The sequence below is a fragment of the Felis catus genome, chromosome A1, assembly GCF_018350175.1.
Source record: "Felis catus isolate Fca126 chromosome A1, F.catus_Fca126_mat1.0, whole genome shotgun sequence".
NCBI classification, from domain to species: Eukaryota; Metazoa; Chordata; class Mammalia; order Carnivora; family Felidae; genus Felis; species Felis catus.
In genome coordinates this window covers 49,737,476-49,762,902 of record NC_058368.1, presented here as the reverse complement: position 1 = coordinate 49,762,902, position 25,427 = coordinate 49,737,476, and the positions used below count along the sequence as shown (strand labels likewise).

The window sequence follows — 25,427 nt, the reverse complement described above, 5'->3', positions numbered from 1 at the left end:
TGGAGATGGTACGCTTGGGAACACAGTATTTGAGCAACTTTTGATCCAAAGCCACAGAAAAATAAGTCATCTAATTATTGCACTTGTGTGGTGATCTTTTTATCTTTTGTTCTGTCATGTTACTGCTCCCCCCATTTTTTTTTTTAACTGTAACATTAGGTTCCTTGTTATCTCCTAGATAGTTCTCAGTAGGTATCAGGCAATATGTCACCCGAGGTATATGCAACCTATTTTAAATGGAAAATATTAAAATATTTTTACTGAACTTTGTGTTGATAGAAGTGGGGATTTGGTTTCACTATGAGCGTCTTAACCCTAACCCATGTTTATCAAGCTAAACATTTCTACAGTGGTGCCTGTTTTGGAAAGTATAAACAGCATACCTGTCTAAATTGAAAGATTTATGATGTCCACCCATGCAATAGGAGAGGCATTCCGGCATAGCTCACTTTTCATTCATTTCCTGTTTTTCATGTTTTTTAAAAAAATTTTACCTCAGGGAACTTGTCATTGGATAGAAATATCCACAGTGAATGAAGATACTGAACAGGCTTTATTTTATTTTCCTGAAGGCTTTGCTATGAAACTTGGATACTCAGGCATCACGATATTGTTTTGACAGTACAGGAAGCATGCAGGCGATATGTCACGGAAATCAGTAGATATGTAAATCCAGACTCCACCCTTTTTTGGTCATGATCCCTTTTCATCTTTCTGGCAACAATGAGAAAAGTACAGCAGCTATAGCATTTTACCACAAAGTGTTAGGAGAAAGAATACTTTTTTCTTATCATTCCTTTCTCTTTCTGCCTATCTTGACGGATGCTGTGTTACAGCTGCTTATCTGAAGAAATGGGTTGTGGTGATACTGATTAGCCTTCAGCATGGATTGAGTGAAAAAAAAAAAAGTTTTGTCATGACTCAGGAGGAAGAAGAGGCTCCCTGTCACTTTTGAGCTGTGTGTTGAAGCAGGTCTGCCATGATCCATGTAGGAAAGAAAGACCTCACTTCTGCTTGCTTTGCAGGACTATTCACCGGGAGACTCTCCACCAGGGACACCACCAGCCTCCCCACTGTCCTCAGCTTGGCAGACATTCCCTGAAGAGGATTCTGACTCCCCACAGTTTCGAAGACGGGCACACACGTTCAGCCACCCACCTTCGAGCACAAAGAGAAAGCTGAATTTACAGGATGGGAGAGCTCACGGTGTTCGCTCCCCTCTTCTGAGGCAGAGCTCCAGCGAACAGTGCAGGTGAGTCCAACACTCTTTCTGGAAAGTGAAATGAAATTCTCCTGTCACCTGTTACGGTCACTGTGCAGTTAAGATTTGTTGTGACTTCATGCTGCCAACAGTTCGCTTTTAGAAAGACCAGAAAAATAAATTGAATTGTAAAAAACTTCAGTTACTAAAAGAAACAAGGCAGGATTTAAGGTACACTCCGAGAGAAGAGTTAAAGCATTTTGGACAGAAACAGTTTTTTGTTTTTCCCAGAAAAATGGAGAATACAAGATATTACACACTTATTTTGTCTGAAAAACTTGGTGACAACACATTTTACTCAGTGTTTTCTTGAGGACCACTCTACTGAAACATAATCAGCAAATTTGAAAATAATGTACATAGAAGTAGAACTTCCTGTTAGCCTATAATAAAATACAAGGGTTAAAAAAATCACCTAAGCTATCTTCCTACATGACATAAAATTTGGCTACACTTTATACTAAATTAAAGCCAAAAATGAAAGTTATTAAAAATTTTATCTAGAATAAAGTGATATCTGTAAAGAAGAATACATATATAATAATTGATAGGAGTGTCCATTAGAAATTATCTTATATGGTATTTAAAAAATAATTCAACAAAATTGTTTGGCATTTGGTAATATATAATAAAGGAGGTAAACTCAGAATTGTAGAGTGCTTTCACATCTTCCTGTGTAGCACATGTCAGAATTTAAATCCTAGAATTAATTTTGTTTCTCTAGTTTGCCTGTGAGTCTGATATAGGAAACAGAGTCCGATAGTGATCCCAGTTGGGGAAAAACAAAACAACAACCCAGAACTCTAAGTAAAAGGAATTTTTATATTAGTTGTTATCAGAGTTATCAGCATTAAGTTTAAGGATACTATTTTATCTTCAGTGTTGTTTTTTGACTGATTTGATACTTAAAAATAAGGTAGATACTTAGGATATATGAAAATAAAGTAGAGTAATAGAGTTAATTTTTCTCAGATTTTCTTTTCTAAAAAAGATTTACAATTCATGTGTATATCAAGATTTTTTTAAAAAATGACTGCTTCATTTATATTTACACAAGGCACGAAGTCTCTTTTTTCCGGGAAAAATTATCAAGAATTTAAAAGATTATTTTAGACTTAAAATAGTTAAGTCTTTGAACTACTGATAATCATTTACAGGAACTTGTTTCCTGTAATTATTTCTGCTTTCCTACTTTTTTTCCCCTTGAAGTATCTTTTGCACATAAAAATAAACTCTGTTTGTCCTAAAACTGTTAAGAATGTTTTAGAGACAAACACGTATGGTTGGACATGCTGCACAGGTGAGGAATTCAGTTTGTGAGGAGTGAGCAAGGTCATGGTCATCTCAACAGACAACTGCATGTTTCCCTTTTTCCATAGAAGATCCAGCCCTGAGCTTTGAAAGGCAAGATTGAATTAATAGCAAGAACCTGTTTATATGCTTTTTCATAGTGAATGAAGATTTTGCCAAAATATAAATTAAGACAAATTTGCTGTGTTTTCTGTACTCAGCATTCTTCCATCAGTTCGGCGCATGCCCAAGGAGAGTAATTCTTCCTCCAGTCTTCCAAGTCTTCACACTTCCTTCTCTGCCCCTTCCTTCACTGCCCCCTCTTTCCTGAAAAGCTTTTACCAGAATTCAGGTAGACTGTCCCCACAGTATGAAAATGAAATCAGGTGAGATCAGTGTCCTCTGTTTGCAAAGCAAAATTTTCTGCAGTGATATGCTGATATGTTACTAAAAAGTGGCTCATTAATTTTGGAGTGACATTTATGCATCCATATGTTGTGCTTGTTCTAATCCATTTCTAATATAGTGGCTTCAATTCCAATAAATTTTATCAAGAAAACTTTTAAAACCAGTGTTTCAAAGCCTTTAATAACACGATCATCTTTTTGAATTATATCTTTTTGTACTGTGTATTTCTTTGCTGTACGCTCCAGAGTCTAAGCTTTGTACTGTTTGCAACAAGACCTGGTGCTAATACATACTAAGCAAATCTCCTCCGTTTGTGCTTTTTCTTCTTAGCCTCTTTGGACATATGATACGGAATCCATAAGCCAACTGTACTAACGTGATAGATAAAGATATCTTTAGTTTTTAAGTATATAGAATATTTCCTAGGCATTTCTTTGATTTTTCTATGACATAGATTTACTTCTCTAAAACTCAGTGTAAAATACATAATGGGTACAGGATCATGTTGATGTCAACTCTTTCAGATAGCATGAAGGATTTCTTGAGTCTTGTAGTTAGTTATCTGATTTTGTTTTGTTCTCAGTATTGAAAATGTATAGCTTTTAAAATCTTTGTGCTTTTAAGTACACAAAATTAGATGTAGTGATTTTTGGAGAATTGCCTTTTTAAAAAATTTAAAATTATGACATCTTACTGATTATTCAAATTATTAGTGGGATATCGATAGCCTTTGAAAAGTGTTGCGTTAGCTTGGGGATTCTTCTAAAGGGATTGTTGCTGGCTTAGAAGTTTGTGATATTCATTCCAGTCTTCGGTGTAGCTTGCTTGACTCATTCTTTTTTTTTTTTTTTTTTTTTTTTGCTGTATAGTATTCCATTTAATACACTACAGTTTATCCACTGTCTTGCTGATAGACTTGGGTTGTTCCTAGTCATTTGATATTTGACAATTCTTGCAGTCAAGGAGAGGAATACCTGTTGTAACCAGCCTGTGTGTCACTAAGATTTTCTTTTTGGCCCCATTTCTTTTAGACTAAGGAAATCCCAAAAGTTAGCATTTAACTAGGTAACCTTCAGCAACTGGTTAAATTAGACTAATTTTTGAATGATCTCTGAGTATCTTTTGTCTATGTGTGCCAATTATCTTCACTCTAAGAAAGATAATACTGGATTTAAAAAATTTTGGATCTGAACTTCCTCTGAATTAGTACAAAGTCATGTTCATACATTGAGTTTCTAGTGAAGAAAATGAATGAAGAACTGATTTTAAAGGGCTTTTCGAGGGGGCACTTGGCTGACTCACTTGGTAGAGCATTCAACTCTTAAATCTTGGGGTTGGGAGTTTGAGTCCCACTTTGGGGGTAGAGATTACTTAAAAAATAAATATAAAAAAGTAAATAAGGGATTTTTCAGGGACAACCTTATGGGAGAAGATTGAAAAGAAATTAGCTACAAAAAACAGTGTAGTATATATGGACTATGCCATGAATTGAGAGAACCAAGAATGTACACATATAAAAATATCAGTTTGCCTTATGTCTATAGTACTACCTATTAATAAGAGTACAGCACTTTGAATGAAACATACTGGCAGTTTCTTATTGTTATGTTAGTTAAAGTGAGCATCTGGGCAATCCTAGTTTTCTTCTGGAAACAGAACCCTGCCCAAAAGTGACAATTAGGAAAACTCATTGAGAAGGTCAAAGGTTAGCTGTGAACAGAATGCAGAACGCCAAAACAGTGGCTTTTTTTTTTTTTAGATTATTTATATTGTAGTGTGTTACATATCTGTCTTCAGTAGTTTTGCTTAAGTGTGTGCATTATTCTGCTCAAAGCTTCCTAGTCCTCTGTATCTCATTCTAAAGAAGGATATTAAAGTCAGAGGGTAAGTGCATTTAGTTTTGCATTGAAAATTTTCACTTTTTGTAGCTATCTTACTTGAAGTGATATATTTAAACATATGGAGAACTTTTAAATTTGTAGGATCATTAAAAATAATCCCATTTTCTGTACTTTGTAATATTTTCTTGGCTCTAAGAATAGCGAAAAAATCAGAGAGCACTTTCTTGTACATTTTTCTGTACTTTCTGTACAGTTTTTTTTTGTTTGTTTATTGGTAATTTGACCAGCATAGACCCAGCAGGCCAAAAAGAAACTTAAAATTTTCATTTTTATAGAAAAGTATAACAATCAGGGCTGCCTGGGTGGCCCAATCAGTTAAGTGTCTGACTCCTGATTTCAGCTCAGGTCATGATCTCACAATTAGTGAGTTTGAGCCCCGAGTCAGGCTTTGTTCTGTGTCAGCTCAGAGCCTGCTTGGCATTCTCTCTCTCCGCCCCTCCCTGACTCGTGTATGCACTCTCTCTTTCTCTCTCTTTCTCTTTCGCTCTTTCAAAATAAATAAACTTAAAAAAAAAAAAAAAGGCAAGTACCCCAGCCCTGAGCATACAGCTCAGTGGATTGTCACGGAGTGAATGCTCCCATGTCACCACCTCTCAATAAATGGAATGCTATCAGTACTCTCACGGTTCTTCTCCTCTTCCCACCCAATCGCTTCCCTTCCCCCTGATCACTCATACCATTGTTCATATTTGCCTGGTTTTGAACTCTATATAAATGGAATGGTACAGCATACATTCTTTTACTCTGGCTTCTTTCATTGCACATTACTTTATGAGATTCATCCCCATTTTATGTGTAGTTCAGTTCATTTATTTTTTATTGCTGTATAGTATTCCACTTAATATGTGGGTTGTTTCTAGTTTTGGGTCATTAAAAGAGTGCTATCCTGGATATTATTAGTTGTCCTGGATATTAGCATATCTGTCCATTACTAAGGACTATGTACACAGTAGTAAAATTGTTGGACAAAATTCACTATTAATAAGTTTATTTCAACTAGTAAGTCACTTAGACATAAATTACTAGTTACAATCTGGGACAGGGTTTTTTTTTTCAATTTGTATTTTGAAATAATTTCAGAGTTAAAGAAAATTTGGAGAACTCCTGAAAACCTTTTATCCAGATTCATCAATTTTTTAAAATTTCCACATTTTCTTTATCATTCCTTCTGTTTACTCACATATTATATGTATATGTGTACACACACACGTGCATATATGAGTACATATTTCTTTATTCTAAGTCATTTGTAAATAGGTTACTTCCATTCATACATTAATACTCTGCATACTTTAATATGTATTTCCTAAGAATGAGGATATTCAAGAGCATGGTTTTAATTCAGTGATTTCTGAATCTACATTTCTCATCACGCCTTTCAGAGAGAACATGAAGCACACACAATTACCGTAATATCTGGAACTATTCAGAATATTGAGAGGAATGAGGTTCAGAATACTATGAATTACAATTTTCTTTTCACTTGAGTACCTCGCATCTTATTAGTTGTATAGAGTGAATCTCTAAATATGCACAGTCAAATAAGGTACAGAGTATGTTAGCATATAGGCTAATATATACTACTTCTTAAAAAGCCTATTAAATTGAAAATTTGAAACTCAGATTAGGCATCCTTCTCTAGGACCTCTATTCTGAATTATTAAAAACATGTCAGGTTACTGTTTTTAAGTAGGCTGAGAAAAAGGAATCAGATATTTTTAATATGGTTTATTGATTAGTAGGTTTATCTGCACAGCCTTGAAATGATAAAGGGAATAAGCATATGTTTTGTTTTGCCTTGAATTAATTTTTAAAAATTTAATGTCATTTCATTGTTTAGTAGCTGAACCATAACTGTGATGATTTAGTACATTTATATAATATTTATCAAATATGATACATCCTTTCTATCAATAGGCATCTTTGTCACTCCTTATAATTTTTTCTCAGCATTTAAGCCTTTAACCAAGAAAACATTTATATTGAAGTTAATTGGTCAAAAGTAAAATGATAGTCATTACTTCTATTCACTTATAAGACTTTTCAGTGAGAAAATAAGATTTTTGCTGAAGTACTTTGTAGTACAATTTTGGTTCCACATAGTTCTCTTGTGTTCACTGATAAAAATATTATCATTCACAATTCATTACTGAAATAACTTTATGCTTTATTGATGACTAATGGAAATGCCTTTTTATTCTAAAATCCTGATTTTGGTCATATATCTCTCTCTGTATGCTAATGTCATTCCTTCTTTTCCTGTTGGACTAGACAGGACACTGCTTCAGAATCAAGGTGATTAGAGGTCTAAATATGTTCTTATAAAAATTCATAAATTCTTCCACCTGAATATCACTGTCAGTTAAAAAACAGTTTTGGCTGTCTCCTGAATGCATGCCAACATTCTGGTGCTATGGGGTTCTGTCGTAGCGAAAATGTGATGCCTGGTGTAATCAAAGATCACAAATAATCATATAAAATGTTGATTGCAAACAGAAATCCTGTTTCTACTCTATTCCGTGCTGACAATTCCTTAGTACTGTGCCATGGCCTTCAAGCAAAGCCTGATTTTAATTTTGAATTAATAGACATGAATTTGCTCATTTGGAGGTATGTATGTACATATAAGGAGTTTATTTCAAGAAGATGCAGAAATGAGCATCCTAAAAGAAACAAGGTCATAAAATTTAATCTAGTTTTCACCCAAAGAGGATTGTTAATCTGTTTCTATTCACCTTAATTCTTGATAAATTGGTTACTTTGAGACACTGCTGAGGCCTGTCAAACCTTCCATTGGTCTGGGCACAGGAAAACACCTACTTCCTTATTATGGAAGTCTGACCACATCTGTAGTGATATCTCTTCCTCTCAACTCGCATGCTTTTTGTGGTAAACATCCAAAATTATTGCTGTACAACTTAACTGGAAATAATTATTCTTGGCTTTGTTTTAGGTTCTATACTTAGTTTGTATCAGGAATCCCGTGAAAAACAGACATGCCCATCTTTCTGTTTGGAGCCACTAACATTTGGATTTCTTTCTAGCTACAGTGAAGACACAGTGTTTAAAGATTGGACTAGAATGAAAAAAAAAAGGAGAAAAGAGAGGAGAAAAAAGGAAATCATTTTGGACACATTGATAAGATAAAAAATGACTTTTTGTTTGAGACTTGTAATTGATTGACACTTTTTAATGGTTGGGTGTAAGACTCTTACCTACTTTTAAAACCCTAATGGAAGTGTTAGTTTTACTGTGTGTCCTTCTAGGTTCTACAGGCATAAAAACAGGTCTGTTTATTACCTTAGAGATCATTTGGCCTGGACTTTCCTTATTTTGCATATGGTTAGATTGAGCCCTAGGGATGTTTTATATCTTGTTTAGTATTATTTCCTTAATCTTAGGTTTTAGGGATGTGAGTAAGCAAATGAGCTAGCCACCCAGAGATACTTTAAATTCCAGTGTAAAGAACTTAATCTTTTAAAAATGTATATTCAAAGTAGAGCTTAGGAAATAAAACTCCTTGTTTCTCTCATTCTTTCTTTTTGTTTTACACATTGTTCCACTGATTAATCTATCTCCGACTCATAGCTCACATGCTATATATTGCTTTCCACTAGAATAGTTCAATATCAGTTTTATTTAATTAGTATAGATTTTCCAAAGAATGATAGGATCGTACCTAGTTGAAAGTCAGGACTTACATAAACTATTAGTGTACCTGATGCAGTTATGAGTAAATTATACTTTGGATCCTGTGGGAAAAGCTTAAGTTTCATCACTGTGTTGTTCCACGAGTCTTTCCTGAGGCATTTACAAAGAGAACACTTTTTCAGATTTCTGTGAAATAGGTGCTATATCACATTAATCAAGTCTTGTTTCTATCTTGAATTGTAAAACATTGTGATTTAGATATAGCTTTAATCAGTATTAGTCATTTGTTTGGCCTTTATGATGCTACTCGTTTTAGATGGGTGCCCAGGGGCTGGAGGATGAGGGGCAGTTTGCTGCTAAGCAGAAAAACACCTTTTGGGGTTTTGTTTTTGTTTTTGTTCTTTAGTTTTATTTTGTTAACATACACTGCAATATTGGTTTCAGGAGTATAATTCAGTGATTCAGCATTTATATACAACACCCAGTGCTCATCACAAGTGCCCTCCTTAATACTCATCACCCAACTACCTCCCTCCATCAACCCTCAATTTGTTCTCTATAGCGAAGAGTCTCCTGTGGTTTGTTTCCCTCTCTCCTCCCCCTCCCCCCCCTCGGCCCTGCCCCTTACCCTGTATTCACTTTTGTTGTTTCTTAAATTCCACTTATTAGCTTTGTGAACAATGTATCTATGCTGCCTGGTGGTGGGGGTGGGGGGAGGTGGAATAAAACATGACTGCAACCTTAACATTGAGTCCCTATGAGTGATCACTAAAACACCTCCATTTTTTACAATATCCAGCAAATTAATTGTTACTAAAGCAGACAAGTATCCATTAAAAATTCTGTGTTAACACAAGAAATATAATGTTAATTTAAAAAGTCAGGGTGGTAAAGGTTCTAACTGCTCGGCCAAAGATGTATTAAAAAGTTATCTTGGAGCTTTGTGGGAGCATTCATATCATATCCATAGCTTTGGATTTGATGCTGTGTCCAGAAGGACTTGGAAGTGCCTCCCAGCCTACAGAATATGATAGAATATTTTCTCTTCTTATAAAGCTCTCGTTTGTGCCTTTTGGATTGTGGTTCTTAATTAACTGGTGACTGGTAATAGGAAGTATATATAGAATACACCAATATAAAAATAATTGGGAATTCACCACATTGTATTTCCTTCCTAGTTATTCGTTTTTTAATTTCATAAATTTTCAATAGAGGTAATTCTGGCACAAAATACTTTTCCTGAACATGTCACTTTGGAAGCAATTTTATAATACACATGTTGACATTCCAAAATGCAAAAGAAGGAGGGAAAAGACCATGGAAAAATAAGGAAATGGTTCTGATTTGTTTTACCATTTAAAAAAAATGTAAAGATAATACAATATATGTATAGTCCACCATATTAATGTGTTTTGTTTTTGATCCTTCCATTTAAAGAAATAGTTGCATTTTGGAATGGAGTTCTTTCAAAAGCAAAGAAGAAGTGAGACATGTACATAAGTGAACACTTAGTACTTTGAAGTTATTTCTCTGCTGAAATAAATGACTTTGTGCCATTAAAAAATGGAAAGAGGTGGGGCGCCTGGGTGGCGCAGTCGGTTAAGCGTCCGACTTCAGCCAGGTCACGATCTCGCGGTCCGTGAGTTCGAGCCCCGCGTCGGGCTCTGGGCTGATGGCTCAGAGCCTGGAGCCTGTTTCCGATTCTGTGTCTCCCTCTCTCTCTGCCCCTCCCCCGTTCATGCTCTGTCTCTCTCTGTCCCAAAAATAAATAAACGTTGAAAAAAAAAATTAAAAAAAAAAAATGGAAAGAGGAATACTGACCATAAGACTTAAAGCCAGTTAGAGACTGATTTTTTTTTTTTTTTCACCAGAAATACACATGGCGCTGGGGATACTGACAGGTTTAGTTTTATGGTCCAGTAGTGCTTTGTCTGAACTAAGGAGGAGAGGATTTACATTGGCATGATGAAGTATAGTGCCTTTGTTGGGATCCTGGACCACCTGGATTTGAATTCTGGCTTCTCCATTTATTATCTGTGGAACTGTGGGCGAGTTGCTTAGACTTTTTCAACCCAGAGAAAGTTTTCTCACTGAAAGTGGAAATAGAAATAACACCTACCCCATAAGGTTGCTGTGAGGATAAAATGAGTTCCTACTTGTAAAATGCTAAATATTAGGACAATGCAGTTACCACCGTAGGAATGTCAGATTGCTGACCAATGGTAGGTAAATCAAAGGGAAGCTGTGGGAAGTTGCATATATGCACTGACTGCTGGAGCCCTTATCTGGACTCAGACTTCTGGGTACATGGCTTCTGGAATGAAATGAAGCAAGGCAGCCTTTTCCTTATCTCAGCCACCAACCAGCTTTTTTAGGATGTCCTTTTTTAGTACCAAGATAAAGGGGTCAGTGGTCTGTTATGTAAGTGCTTTTCAGTATATTATTATCTTATATTCTGACTGCTAATTTTTGGCTTATCAATTCTGACCATTCAGTTCCAGACATAGGAAGAAAATGTGTCACTTGGCAATTTATTTAGATTATAGGATATAAAATTTTAGATGTTATGAAACTTTCAAATATGTAGCAGGCTAATGTGAGGGTACTTTATAGACCTGTTTTATAATCTAATCCCCCAAAAGCACATATTTTAGAGACAGTAATGAAATTGTTAGGAGTACTTTAAGTTTTATTTTTAGTACTATCTAGACATTCAACATGTCATTGACGGCGAATTGGAACTTGATTTAAAAAAAATTTTTAATGTTTATTTATTTTTGAGAGAGAGGGACAGAGACAGAGCATGAGCAGGGGAGGGGCAGAGAGAGAGGGAGACACAGAATCCGAAGCAGGCTCTGTACTGTCAGCCCACCGCAGGGCTTGAACCCACGGACTGTGAGTTCATGACCTGAGTTGAAGTTGGATGCCTAACTGACTGAGCCACCTGTGTGCCCCAAGTCTGATTTTTAAAAGATAGTTTAATTCCACCATCAAAATATAAAAGTTTCAGAATCCTTCGGGTTAGTTTATTGTAGTTTTGTTTGTCGGAGCTGCTAAATAGTCAAGAGGAATTATTGAACACTTACCCCATGAGGCATTGAAATAGATACTTTACAGAAGTCTTTCACTTAGTTTTCTAGGCTTAAATTATAAATTTTGACGCCTTTATGCAGGACAGGAACAGCACTTACTCGGAAAAACAACGCCTTACGCTGTTCACTAACACTGCTGCTGTTGTCAGTACCTACCAGTGCCATCAACAGCCCGGTCTGTACTTTCGGGAAACAGACCTGTTAGAGCTTTTTGCCAAAAAGGACGTAAAAGTCATGCTACCAACATAGGTTTTAAAAAGGTGTTCTTTTAGTTATTCCTGACATGTTAGCCTAGCCCATATGATTTTTTTGTCCATTTCATTTAACCTTCTGAGTTAATGTTTGCTATTATTTGCCAGTTATTATACCAGAAGCTAGAAAGACGTCCATTAACTGGGCATTTAGCAAATAACTGCTCGTGAGATAGTGTTACCAAAGTGAAGATACAGAGTACTTCAAGAGTGTTTATCAGGATATAACTATTATTTGCAGAACATTTGAATCACAGTTTCTAAAAGGGAAATACTTGAGTTAATACTTTCCAAAGCGGAAGTAAAGGTGAACATATTTATTCAGTTTTACAAGGAGTTTTGAACCATGGACACATATTAGGGTTGTAATTTTATATAACAAAGGGGGTTTGACTGTATTGAGATATATGTGTTGTTGCTTTCTGAAGTATCCTAATCTATCACACTGCCAACTGTGCAACAGCTGAAGACATGTCTTTTTCTTAACCTTAGTTTAGCTAATCTAGAAGTAATCATTCCAGGAAGATAGGTCAAGATTAGAGATAACGGAATTACCTGATGACCATGGGTACATAAATAAAAATATGATAAGCAGGTGCTGAATTGCTCTCTTCTTGGTGGCCTCAGTACCACTGAGGCAGGTGGTGGATTTTCTAGCTACATTTCCTTTCTGACTTCAGCATTGACTCTTTTGGACTCCATTAAAAGTCCTGGATCTTCACTTGTTGGTGTCACTAGCCATAAATACTGTTACCTTCATCATTTTTTCCGGAAAGCCCAGAGACTTTGAAATGTACTGTTACCACCACTAACTGTAGCAATTATTGCATGGCATTCCAGCTGCTAAAGTGATTCGTCTCAGAAGTGAGTTTGAGTCAGGATGACCTTTTATTGCAGATAGGCCTAGCATCACTTAGAATGTTCTTTCCTAGGAAATGAAAGTTTTAGAGCAGACCCACATTTCCACATGTTCGTTTCACAAAGCACTAATGTATAAAGCTGTCACATGCTCAAAGCCCCCTCCCTGCCTCCAAAATTGGGGAAGGTGATTATGGGGTCAAATGATTGAAATAGATTAGGGCATATCTATACATTACTTCACTCTTCGGAAAGTCATAGTGCATACCAGTATATTACAGTCTCTGTGAAATCCTCCTATAGAGAGATGTTGAATATTTTTTATCTTAACCTAGCCAGTCTTATTGATCACAGTTCTTTTCTTAATATATTACCTAATAATAATCCCAAGGTTAAGCATTCCTCCTTTCTTCGGGTTACTTTCTGCCATGATCCACACATTGGTGGCTAGCAACTTGTAGACAGATCTCAACAGTCACAGGCAATAAGAAGCTATCTTTATCAGTCTATTCTGTAAGAGTATAAGGAAAGCTCTTTTTGAGCCTCTTGCAGAACATTTACATTGTTTAGAATGCACTTTTTAATTTTTTAGTAAAGCACGAGTTCCTTACTTAAGCAGCCTCTGTGCCTCTGTATACGTTCCTCTTTTCCTCGGGTTAGGACTTGAAATGGTTGGCTACTATGGAATGAGTAGAAACAGGTGAGCTCCTCATGCCTGGGCTGTGGCTTGGATTGCATTTTCCCCAGGCTGCTGTGGCCTGGATGACCAGTGTGCCTAGTGATGCATCGCTCTTTGTTGCCTGAGGCTTGTGCTTGCCCATGGCAGGACTTGTGAATGGCTTGTGCTACCGTGTGGTTGTGAAGAACCGTGCTGTGCATTTCTCCTTACAAGTTACTTATTTATTTGCTTTCCACAGTGATGGAGAGGGGAGAAAAAGGACCTCGTCTACTTGCAGCAATGAGTCCCTAAACGCTGGAGGAACTCCCGTCACCCCTCGTCGAATCTCCTGGAGGCAGCGCATTTTCCTCAGGGTTGCTTCTCCCATGAACAAATCTCCCTCAGCAATGCAGCAGGGTCTGTGTGGTACACACTAAAGAATTACTCCTTACCGGTATCATAAACTAGGGAATGGAATGCAGTGTTTTGGGTACAAAGAGATTTGAGTGATTTCAGTGGAGAAATAACTTCTGTTTCTATATATGACATGGTGGTGAACTTCTCAGCTATTGTTAGAACGTAGTAGACATTCAGTAAATGCTTGATGAGTGAATGAGTGAACTCCCCAAACTGGGCACTAAGATACTGCTAGAAAAGCATACTTTTTTTTTTTTTATTATTAGAAAAGTAACCTACTCCTTTACAAGGGTCACTCATAAAACAAAGTGACATCAAAATGTTGAATGATTAAGAAATGGATACAGAGACAGTAGACAAATATCAACCAAAAGATATGAGACCTGTTAGAAATTAAAGCAAAGACATCCAAAGGGGCAAAGTAAATTATAACAATAAACAGAGGTACAAAAATGATGATCAATTATGCCAACATGCGTAATTATATAGCTTTGAAAGTTAGAAAATAGAAGTTCACAGAATGTTGGGAAGAAATACATCAGTAGCTCTCATGGGAGATTTTAACATATTTTTCTCTAAAAATTAAATACAAGGAGGGTATATATAGTTAATATTTGAGAAATATAATTTAACAAGCTTGATCTAATATTTATACAGAACCTTGCTCCCCCATAGGCAAAGTTCATTCATTTTTAGTGCACATGGAACATTCCAAAAAATTGTGTACTTGGCCACAAAGGCATTATTTTAATGAAACAATCACATAATCTCTGATTACAGTGCAAAAAAAAAAAAAAAAAAGGAATCAAGAATTAGAAGACAACTAAAATGTTTCATGTGTTTGGAAACTGAAAACTACTAGAAACTAGAAGGAAGAAAATATGTTTAGAGCCCTACACATCAACATTGAGTTGTATTTAAAGGGCATTTTTAAAATCAGGAAAGACAAAACTCAAATATACCTAAGTATTTAATTCAAGAAGTTAGAAAAGGAGCTCTTGAGTAAAATTTTTAAAAATTATTTATTAAGGAAATAAATAATAAGGGTAAGGGCAGAGGTCAGTTAGTAAAGAAAAAGAAATAAGAAGCTAACATTACTAGAGAAAAAATTAACTCTGCCTAGGGTGGCCAGAGAAAGCTTCACAGGAATGTTGGATATTTACATTTAAACTCATTGCTGGGAGAAGCATGTTTCAGGAAGTGAAACTAGCAAAACTCTGACATCATCGGAGAGAACTTTGCAGGTTAGGGGAGAAATTCAGCATGACAGGAGCAGAGGATGGGAGATGGAAACACAGGTTGGGAAGTTTACACGAGGCAGGAGTCTGAAGCTGTCCATATGCTGTTTGCAGTAGTTTGGACTTTGTGCTTTGGGGCATAAGCAACTGTTGAAATATTTTAAGAGACATAGTCATGTTTGTTAATAGGAAACTAATTGGCAAAGGTGCAAAGAATGGCCTGGAACAGAGGGAGAGAGCGAGCTCCAGGAATTGGGTAAGAGAATGTTGCAGGAGTGAGCAGAGGTGCTGAGCCAAGACAGGCCCTACGTCGTTCAGCTGCTCTTCTCTTGACTGTGTCTGATGGTAGATGGAGACCTTAGGAGATCACTATTACCTACTCACGTAACCTTTTTGTTTTGCACAATCAGAGAATGTACAAAGATAAATTGCAGAAGTGTTGGGCTCTGGGGATTGCCAGTTCATCTTAGAGCACCTATCTTATAGGTCATTGTGTGCAGAAAGAAGAAGTAGAGAAATTACATGTGCTTTCGTTTCAACTCGAGAGGGAAATCTGGCAGGGGAATTTAGTTTAGTGAATTTACTTAAGCTGTTAGTTCCAGAAATGCAGTTACTGGGAAAGTGGCCTTGTGAAAAGCTTTAAAGGTGGAAGATAGGATGAGAGAACATCAATTCTAGAGAAAGCTTCCGTAGTCTGGGTTACTGCTTAGGAATGCCTCTCACTGTTTTCTTCTCTGCAGATGGACTGGACAGGAACGAGCTGCTGCCACTGTCCCCTCTTGCTCCAACCATGGAGGAGGAACCCCTGGTTATATTCATGTCTGGTGAAGATGATGACCCGGAGAAGGCTGAAGAAAGAAAAAAGTCAGAAGAACTGAGGAGTTTGTGGAGAAAAGCAATACATCAACAAATCTTGTTGCTTCGAATGGAGAAAGAAAACCAGAAACTTGAAGGTTAGCCATTCAATCAGGGCTAAATGATATGATACTATAATTAAAAGCTTTAGGTTAAAACCACCCCCATCTTCCCCACACTCAGTCAAGGAGTATAAATGCACTTTGACTAGGATTTTACTGATTATAATTGTTTCATTTTATTTTCTGAGGTTGCAATGACATGGGAATGTGCAGCTTAAAATATTTGCATTTTTGTTTAATAGCTAAAACATCAGACACCTTTAGAGTGTATTTGGGTAACAGAAAATGTACATAGTGTGGCATCCATGTATTTGATGTGACTGAAAGTCTAATATTATTGTGCATTACTTAAAAAAAACACTTAAACATGAAAAATATTTCAAAAATTCTTTTTGAAATTGATTTTCACCTTTTAGGCTAATTGCATTTATAATAAGGGAAATGTGCCTATTTCAAATAAATTCTATTTGTATTGTACCCAGTTCAACTATCTAATTACCTGTTATCAAATCAAAGTTCCTAATTTTTGTTATTGCTTTATATACTTTCTACTTAAAAAATCGTATTCAAATCATTAAATTTATAATTGGATAATTTACAATAGCTTCTGTGGTATTACTGGTGCTTTATTGCTTAGTTTATGAATAAGTGTTTTAGAATGTGTTTTCCAGACTTCGAAAGAATGATGTTATTTACCTCCTTATGAGCCACACACAAGGAGATGTGCAGACGGGACCAAAACTCAAAAAATGTATTAATGTTACTATGTTTGGCAGTGCACTTAACCTAAAAGGGCCTTGTTTTTCACATGTGTAAAATGAACGATTTAGCTTAAGTGGGTCCTTTGATTTACAAGATTATAGGAAAATGTACAATTTAGGTTTTTCTCTGGCTTGCTTTTATTGTGTTGTCTTCCAAAATGCTTTTTTAAGAACAGGTGTTCACATTTCTGTGCTCATCACCTATCTTAAGATTCCTCTTACTACACCTAATACTCAATTCTGTTTTTAAATTGAACAATATTTAGTTTGCAAGGGAGTAATTTTCTTTATTGCTGTTTTCTTGGCAGACTGGAAGTACGTAAAGTTTTAAATATCCTAGGGAGTAAATCTTTTTTTTTTCTTTAAAATTAAAAACACAATTGATTGTTATTGGTACAGCTTTTAAAAGTTTGATGTGATAAATGGTATGCCCACCCGGGCTATTATAGATTTTGAGGGAAATTCAATTCATATTCAGGGTAAGAGAGGAGGTGACATTTAGCAGATATGGTCAGAAACCTTTATGAGTTCTTTTTTTTCTGTATTTAAGTAACAGAGACAAAAAATAGTTGAGCTTATTAAAATTCTAGTCAATGGATAATTATTTATTGATGGTTCTTTATTTTTTGCCTAGTTAACCAGGTGAGGGCAGATGTTGACTGTTCTTAATCAGCATTTTATCCTCAGGGCCTGAAGCTGGCACATAGCTCTTGATTATTCTCTTAAATGAATAAAGATCTAGAGAACGTTGCAGGGGGAAAAAAAGGAAATATGCTTTTGTTCATTATAAAAAAATACTAAAGTAACATATAGGGTTATATTAATTATTAGCTTTAATGAACCCACTTCTTCAAAAAAATTTGATTACCATAGAGAAATATAAAGCAAGTATTGAGAAGCAAAGCTCCTCTCTGGGAGTTTAGTGGTATCCAAGAGGTAGGCCATCTAGTGGTATCCAGGAGTATTTTCATAGTGAAAGTTTGGTTATATCTGGACTTTCAGTAGAAACTTTTACTCTTTATTTGAATAACCGTATTATAAGATATTTAAATTCTTTGGAATGGTTTCAAACACACTAAGTAAAGGGTAATACTCATTCTGCTGTTGTTTTTTGTGCTGTCGAGGACTTTGGATGCATGACAAAGATTTATGTTGCAGAAGGTAAGGGGTTGAGCACTGTGAGCTTGAATGAGTACACATTAATCTGTGAGACTCCTGTTCAATGTGATCCTAATGAAAGAGAAAAAAAAATAGCTAAATGTTTTTTCTTCCTTTACTCTTTTGGAATCAAGTATTCAAGATAAAGAACACATCAAGTTAGTAGTTGCTTTTATAGGCCTTTCTTTAATGAGCTCTGGGCTTATATTTTAGACCATCAAACAAGAGAGAATTCTGTACTATTTTTAAAAACAGAAGTAGTGTTAATTTCAATAAAATGAATTTTTTTCTTTAAGAAAAAAATGAACACAGAGGCACATGACTTAACATTTTTAAAAGAAGTATTGGTAACTCTGGGAATAATTATAAAAATGTATTGGGTCACCATGGTCAGTATTTCTCTAATCAAGGTTAGCACGAGGTATTGTTTTCTCATATAGGTCATATATAAAATATCATTGGTGTTGAAAATGATGCAAGTTGTCACATCTGAGGCTATCACATTTGTCAAAAAAAATTGAAACTTACAGCCTAGGGAACATGCTTAGTTTTTAATGCTTAGTAGAGCTCCCATCTGTAAGATACAGAGTAAAACCTCCTTAGAAAGTTATTCCTGATACTTTTTTACATGATATGACTCCGCTTGGGAACCTTTCATGTATCCTCACTTTTTTTAAGTTTACTTTGTGACTACATGTTAGTGGTTGATTCCTAAAAATCATTTGGTATGATTTTACAAATACAACAAAATGTTTAAAATTCTGTGTTCTAGGAACACATCAGTTTTACATAAATTCTTTTGTTTTTCTTAGCAAGCAGAGATGAACTCCAGTCCAGAAAAGTTAAACTGGACTATGAAGAAGTTGGTGTATGTCAGAAGGAGGTCTTACTAACCTGGGATAAGAAGTTGTTGAACTGCAGAGCTAAAATCAGAAGCGATATGGAAGACATTCATATTTGTCTTAAAGAAGGTATTCTGGATTGCCTTTTTCATTTGAGTAATATTGACACACAATGTTACATTAGTTTCAGGTGGATCATCGTTAATCATCTTTTTTAGAGAAAATCTTTAGAGATTTTTTGATTGTGTAGCTCAGGCATAATTTTGTCCTTGTGCTTTGCCTATAAAAAAAGGGAAGTAATTTGCTTTTGACTGCAGTCAGTGACTTTGTTGGAAAGAAAACAGTGCTAATGGAGAGATGGTCCCTGAGGAGTTAGCAGACACCTTTTCTATAGGTTTTCCTGTCTTCTTCAACCAGCTGTTCTCAGCTGTCTTTGTTGTTTATCAAGAAAGGAGTGAATGCATGGGTAGAGACCTTGGATCATATCCATAAAAATAATTTAGACTTACAAACTAGACTCATTTCCATCATTTAGTCAGAAATGTTTATATGTATATGTATATTCACCTACATGTATGTGTGCATGTAAACAGATTTATGTTTTTATTCATCAATCAGTTTTCCTTCCATGTATATATTCCTTTATTTTGGAAAAATTGCTTTTATTTGGCCATTATACTGCATTGCTACTCTGTCATATAAAATGGCTGATAGCTAAACATCTTAAATTTAAAATTAAAACTGCTTAGCATGTGAATATTTGAGGTGCATTTCTGTGACCCAGCTATTAAAATGAGGATCTCATGACCTATATAAGCTGAGTGCAAAATAAAAATCCAAGAATATCCAAAGATATCTGTTAATGAATCTTGTTTTAAAAGCTTATGATTAATGTGTGAAACTGTTGCATAGTTAAGTTTAAATGAAGTTGAGATTAATTTTGTAAGATGCTACATTTATTGTTTTTTTTTTCCTTGAAGATATGGAAGTCCTAAACATTTTCATTGATTGCATTATTTGTGAGACAGAATAGTGGGTAATAGAATGTGTGTGGTTGTCGATCACACTATTCTTTGGTATGAGTTTTAAAGATTTTTAGGGGTGCTCAGCTTCCCATTTCTTATAGGATACAGTTTGAACCTCTGAGCACTCTGCCCAGGGCCCACCATAATCTCTGCCTCCTTCATCTCTGATCTCATGTTCTGCTTCCTCTCTCCCTGTATCATGTGTTCCAGAGAGGTTGAACTACACTGGGTCCCAGTATATGTCCCAGGCTGTTTCTTGCATGGAATGTTCCAGTTTTCCCTAACCTCTCATCCTTACCTCTCCACCTGCTGCCTATTTCCCATCATCCTTTTCTTTTCACCCCTCCTCCTCCTCTTCCTTTCTCACCCCATTCCTTGCCTTTCTGAGGGCGTTCAAACGTTTCCCTTCCTGAAGGGATTGCTGCCCACACTCCCAGCTTGGAAAATCCTATTATCTTTTTGATCTCAGTTCAAATACCATTTCCTCAGAAATCCCTCTCTTCCACCAAAATCAATTCATTTTGCTTCATTATTTTTTCTCACGATTCTTTTCCTTAATGGTGCTTATCATAATTATAATTTTGTATTTAGGCATATATTTGTTTAATGTTTTTCTCACCCCGCCACTGCATACCTAGTACCTAAAAAGGATCTTGCACAAGTTATTTACTGAATGAATACATGGATGAATGAATGAATGAGACTAATTCCCGAGAATGGATTTATTCATCTCCCAGGGAGGAAGTATCCTCAGTGCCATTCTCTATACTTTGCTATGTGTTAGATGTTCAACAGATGACTTGTTTAGCTGAAGTGAATTGCCTTCTTGCAAAATTGTTGTTGGATGGATAATAAAACAGCCCACTCATATTATCAGAGATTCATTTAGTGGGCTAATGAAAGTTACCCCCAAATGACATTTTACATGTGATCATTCATTCATTCATCCTACAGATGTGTAAGTAGCAACGTATATTCTTGGTTTGCCTTATACAGAGACTTATTAATGTCAAATGCTTAGAATTTATAAGTACTGGCATTTATTACTAGCTTTAAACCAAATAAAAGGTGGGAATAGGCAGGGATACATTTCATGGTTTCAGAATTTGGCCTCTGAAGCCAGACTTGGAGAGTTCTAATCCTAAACTTCCACTTACAAGCTGTGTGAACTTGGGCAAGTTCTTTGCTTCTTTCTTCCTCAGCTTCACCATCTGGAAAGTGGGGATAATAGTAATCACCTGCCTCATTTGGTTGTTTTCTGAGCACAGGTACAATGCTGAGTGGCAATGCACCATTGATGGAATGTTGTATTAGGTGCCCAATCAGTGTTGGCTGATGTTAACATTGCCTTCATTATTATTATTTTTTTAACATTGATTTATTTTTGAGAGACAAACAAGGACAGAGCTCGAGCTTGGGAGGCGCAGAGAGAGGGGGACACAGAATCTGAAGCAGGCTCTGGGCTTTGAGCTGTCAGCACAGATCCCGACGTAGAGCTCAAACCCAGGAACCGTGAGATCATGACCTGAGCCGCTTAACCGACTGAGCCACCCAGGCGCCCCAGCATTGCCTTTATTATTGATACTTGAGGGTTTTCTTTTGCAAGATATCAGCAGCTTCAGGATCAAAATATGCTCTCTCGGCACATCATACTGTGTGATGGGAGGGAAGGTGGCACACAGGACCTTACAGCTGCCTGTTTTCAGGCATTACATAGTTCATCAGTGGTTTAGCAACTTCATTCCAGAGATCAAGACCTTGCCTTTTATCTTCGTAGGTGTTCCCAAAAGTCGACGAGGAGAAATTTGGCAGTTCCTAGCTTTACAATACCGTCTCAGGCATAGATTGCCCAATAAACAACAGCCTCCTGACGTTTCCTATAAGGAACTTTTAAAGCAGCTCACTGCTCAGCAGCATGCCATTCTTGTGGATTTGGGTATGTTTGTCATATTGATTATTGTACAAAAGCAAACGATACGTCCCTTTCCTGAGTATTTTGGGGGGTTTTGCTTGGGGTTTTGTGGTAGTTTGTGTTTTGTTTTGGTTTTGGTGTTGCTAAAGAGGACCTATTGAATTATACAGAGCTGCCGACTTTCCCCTTTCTTGAGGGCAAGTTGACTTCATGTCTGGTTGAAAATACCATAAATGCCTGAATACAAAATGAAGTTTTCATCCCCAGATTTTGCCCCCGAAAAAGGGTGTTATCTTATATTTGAATCATTATAAAGGTCATATTATCAGGGACTTTCAATTCCTGTATTTTGAAAAACTGACTTTTGTTTGGATTAGGCATTTATTTTCTCAATCAACACTGGTTTTAAAATAGGATAGAATAGGTTAAAATTTAAACAGGCCTTGAATATCACTTTAAAAAGCAGCACAATAAGTGGTTATGCTGTGGAATCATGAATACATCCCTATAGGATGAAAGAAAAATGAGCTGTCCTAATATTATATGAAAGGCTACTTGTGACTGGGGAGAATTTCCAGTGATCGCATCATAAAGCTATCTTTTTAAAGTCTGTATTTCAAATAACTAATGGAAAGTAAAAAAAAGGTATGATTTTTTAAAATTACATTGTCTCTAGTTTTTCTCTAATTTTCATTTTATAATATATATTTTATTATTTAAAAATGTCTGATTAATTGGATTAAATATTGTGCATTGGCATTTGACTTTTTTATCTGTATCCCTGAAAGGTGGTATATTTAAAGTGGCCAGATATGTTACTTGAGCCCATTTGGGAAAATAAGGGGTTACCTTATATTTGGGGTCCCCTTATATTAGGGCATATAAAAATCACTGGCCAAAACCTAGTTTTGATCTCTGTTCCTTTTGGATGATAAACAGCTTTTGTTGGGAAAGGACCCAACTCAGTATTTTTTGATTTAATATTTTTTGTAATGGGGAATTTTACAGAGAATCTAAAGACTTCAGTTCTTGTCTGATTCTACCACTAAACTGTGGTTTTAGGCAAATTATTTTGCTTCTGAGACTCAGTCCTTTCATTTAAATGAGGACCTTGAACTAGGCAATCCCTGTGGATCCCCACAGATCTGTGGTTCTGTGACGAGAAATTGATGACCAGACTAGAAATGGGGATGGTTCATTTAGGGCTAATGAAGATATCCTAATAAAGAGAAGGAGATGATGCGATTAGATTATAAGGCAAGGCTGGTCAGAAAAAAAATGAAGCTGGAATTAATGTCTTGGGTAGAGAGTACATTTATAGTTTTCTTCAGCAAAAAATTTAAGTAATAAAGTAAAATAATGATTAAAAAACTGTTTATTTAACTCTACTTGTAGCCATCTGTGTTTCCTCAGTGTGTTCTTGTTATTTTCTCATATGTTCCCCTTGCTCTGCAGAAATTAATCTTATCAGTTCCTGGGGGGAGGAGGGAAACAAGATCACTTTTAAGCATATGTGGTGGAAAACATTTAAAAATCTGGCATTATAAGTTCTCACTGACATGAGTAGTCACTTTGCAAGGAAACTGATCTCCCCTTCATTTTTGGGCATAAGAAAAGTCCCATGCCAGTGTCTACAGCCTTGGTGATAAAGATGGGTGGGTTTCAGTGTTTAGGACCAGCTTTTCAGTGATCCAGAACTGATTTTGTTTGCTTGTTGGGTATCTCTATGGTAATTTTATCCTCAGAGGTGAATTTTAGAGGGGAATTTATTTGAAATCAGCTTGGCCCTTTGCTTTACTTGCTTTTTGGCTATTTTGAAAAAAGAAAAGAGGTCTGTACGGCTCATGGAGGTGGTTTAAGAAACAGAGAGCAAAGGATATTTGAAAAAAAGAAGTATTTCCTGAACAATAGATTGAATGTAAAACAAAATGACCTCAAAAAGCTCCTCCAGTGTCATATTACATACAGGAAAAGCAGGACTAATTCTGTTTAGACGCTACTAAGATTTCCTTTTAAATAATGTGATAACTTTGATAGAATTCTGATTTTACTCGGAGGGTAGTCTTTATGTGAACTTGGAATTTGCCTTCATTTCTAGCCAGAATAGATTTTGTATTCTGTTTTCCTGGGATCTCTCCTGGACATGTCCATGATTTGTTTGTGAATTTTGTTATTGTTGTTTTCTAGAAAGAAGTGCTATTTTAGCATCAAGTGTTTTCTTCACTTTTGTATGTGTAGAGATGGGGTGGTGGTCTGGCAGGTAGGACCTAGGACTTGCTGGAGAGTTTTAGTTAGATGGATATTCCACACAGCTCTCACTGGTTCAGAAAAGAATGTTTATTTCCTGGAAATCACTGCATTGCAATTTCACTTTTATCTCCAAAGCTCAGGGTATCTCAAAAATATTTATTTTCTCTTCCTCTGCAGGAAGGACATTTCCTACTCACCCTTATTTTTCAGCACAGCTTGGGGCAGGGCAGCTCTCACTCTTTAACCTCTTGAAAGCCTACTCATTGCTGGACAAAGAAGTGGGTTACTGTCAGGGGATCAGCTTTGTGGCTGGAGTCCTGCTTCTGCACATGAGCGAAGAGCAAGCCTTTGAGATGCTGAAATTCCTCATGTATGACCAGGGCTTCCGCAAACAGTACAGACCTGACATGATGTCGCTGCAGGTGAGGCACATGGGAAGCTGTTACCAGAAATCGTAGCATTAGCCCTCTTCTACATTACAGTTAAGATGTAAAGAAATTTGGGAATGCCTGGGTGGCTCAGTTAAGCGTCTGACTTCGGCTCAGTCCATGATCTTGTGATTCATGGGTTTGAACCCCAGGTCGGGCTCTGTGCTGACATCTTGGAGCCTGGAGTCTGCTTCAGATTCTGTGTGTGTCTCTCTCTTTACCCCTCCCCCACTTGCACTCTCCCTCTCTCTCTTTCTCTCAAAAATAAATAAACAGTAAAACAAATTTTAGAAAAGACTGAAAGAAATTTGGGCCCATTGTCTTGGAATTAGTATAAACATAGAGACTTCTTTTGACGTTTTAGTATGTGGGATTTGTACTTTTGCTAAACCTGTAAGAGTAGGACATCTATATGCAGAAAAACTCTTCCATAAAGTTCCTGAAGTGAATAAATGAGCAATTCTAGAAAAGTAGTGGGTACTTAAGTCTCTCTCCCCTAAGTCTGCAAGTGGAAATAGAGAAAGAATCAAGTCTTCTTTATTCACTTTTCCTCAACCTGTCAATTGAATAGAATCAAATCTTTTTTTTTTTAATCTAAAAATATGTCCTTATTCTTTTACTGTGAGTGCATCAGCAGCACATATCTGTGTCATGGTTCTTCTTGAACTTACCATGTCTCTCCTCCTTTATCTTTATGTCAGATAGGTCCTTCTAGAGGAAAAGGTGCCCAAAGTCAGTGGTAGTTTTCTGTCCGCTTTTCTTAGCATGCACTGAAGAAGCACCATTAAGATGTTTTAGTCCTTTTAAGCGGGGTACTCACTCCCACTGCGATCTTCAACCTATTTCGGACTCCCTGTCTACACATTTCTCCTTTCTAGTTAAAATTCCCCTTTCCTTAGTGTATTGGTTTCTAACAAGCAGTTTAAATTTTATCTATAGATATGATATCACCAACCGCCACTACCTTTCAATTTAAAGCTTTTAGTAGTAAAAATATAAAAGAAGACTTTCGAGAGAGGAATGTCAGAGTTCTCCTCCTTTGAAATGAGGTAGGCAAGATCTGTTAGTCATAATATCATGCTGTAGATAAGAAGTGAAATATTTTAAAA

General features: G+C 36.2%; 1 protein-coding gene across 13 annotated transcripts in view; it reads left to right on the top strand.

The window, feature by feature from the left end:
* The window catches only part of TBC1D4 (TBC1 domain family member 4), a 190,509-nt gene that overhangs the window by 152,568 nt on the left and 12,514 nt on the right, over positions 1-25,427 (top strand). For 3 of the 13 annotated variants that reach the window (XM_045054508.1, XM_045054486.1, XM_045054514.1), the window contains exons 10-18: positions 1,026-1,252; positions 2,773-2,937; positions 7,132-7,155; positions 13,630-13,796; positions 15,766-15,978; positions 17,862-17,864; positions 18,674-18,832; positions 21,506-21,664; positions 24,068-24,312. In XM_045054508.1, the coding sequence (XP_044910443.1) occupies positions 1,026-1,252; positions 2,773-2,937; positions 7,132-7,155; positions 13,630-13,796; positions 15,766-15,978; positions 17,862-17,864; positions 18,674-18,832; positions 21,506-21,664; positions 24,068-24,312 (1,362 nt within the window). The other 10 variants (XM_023252267.2, XM_045054500.1, XM_045054493.1 and 7 more) reach the window with 10 other exon arrangements.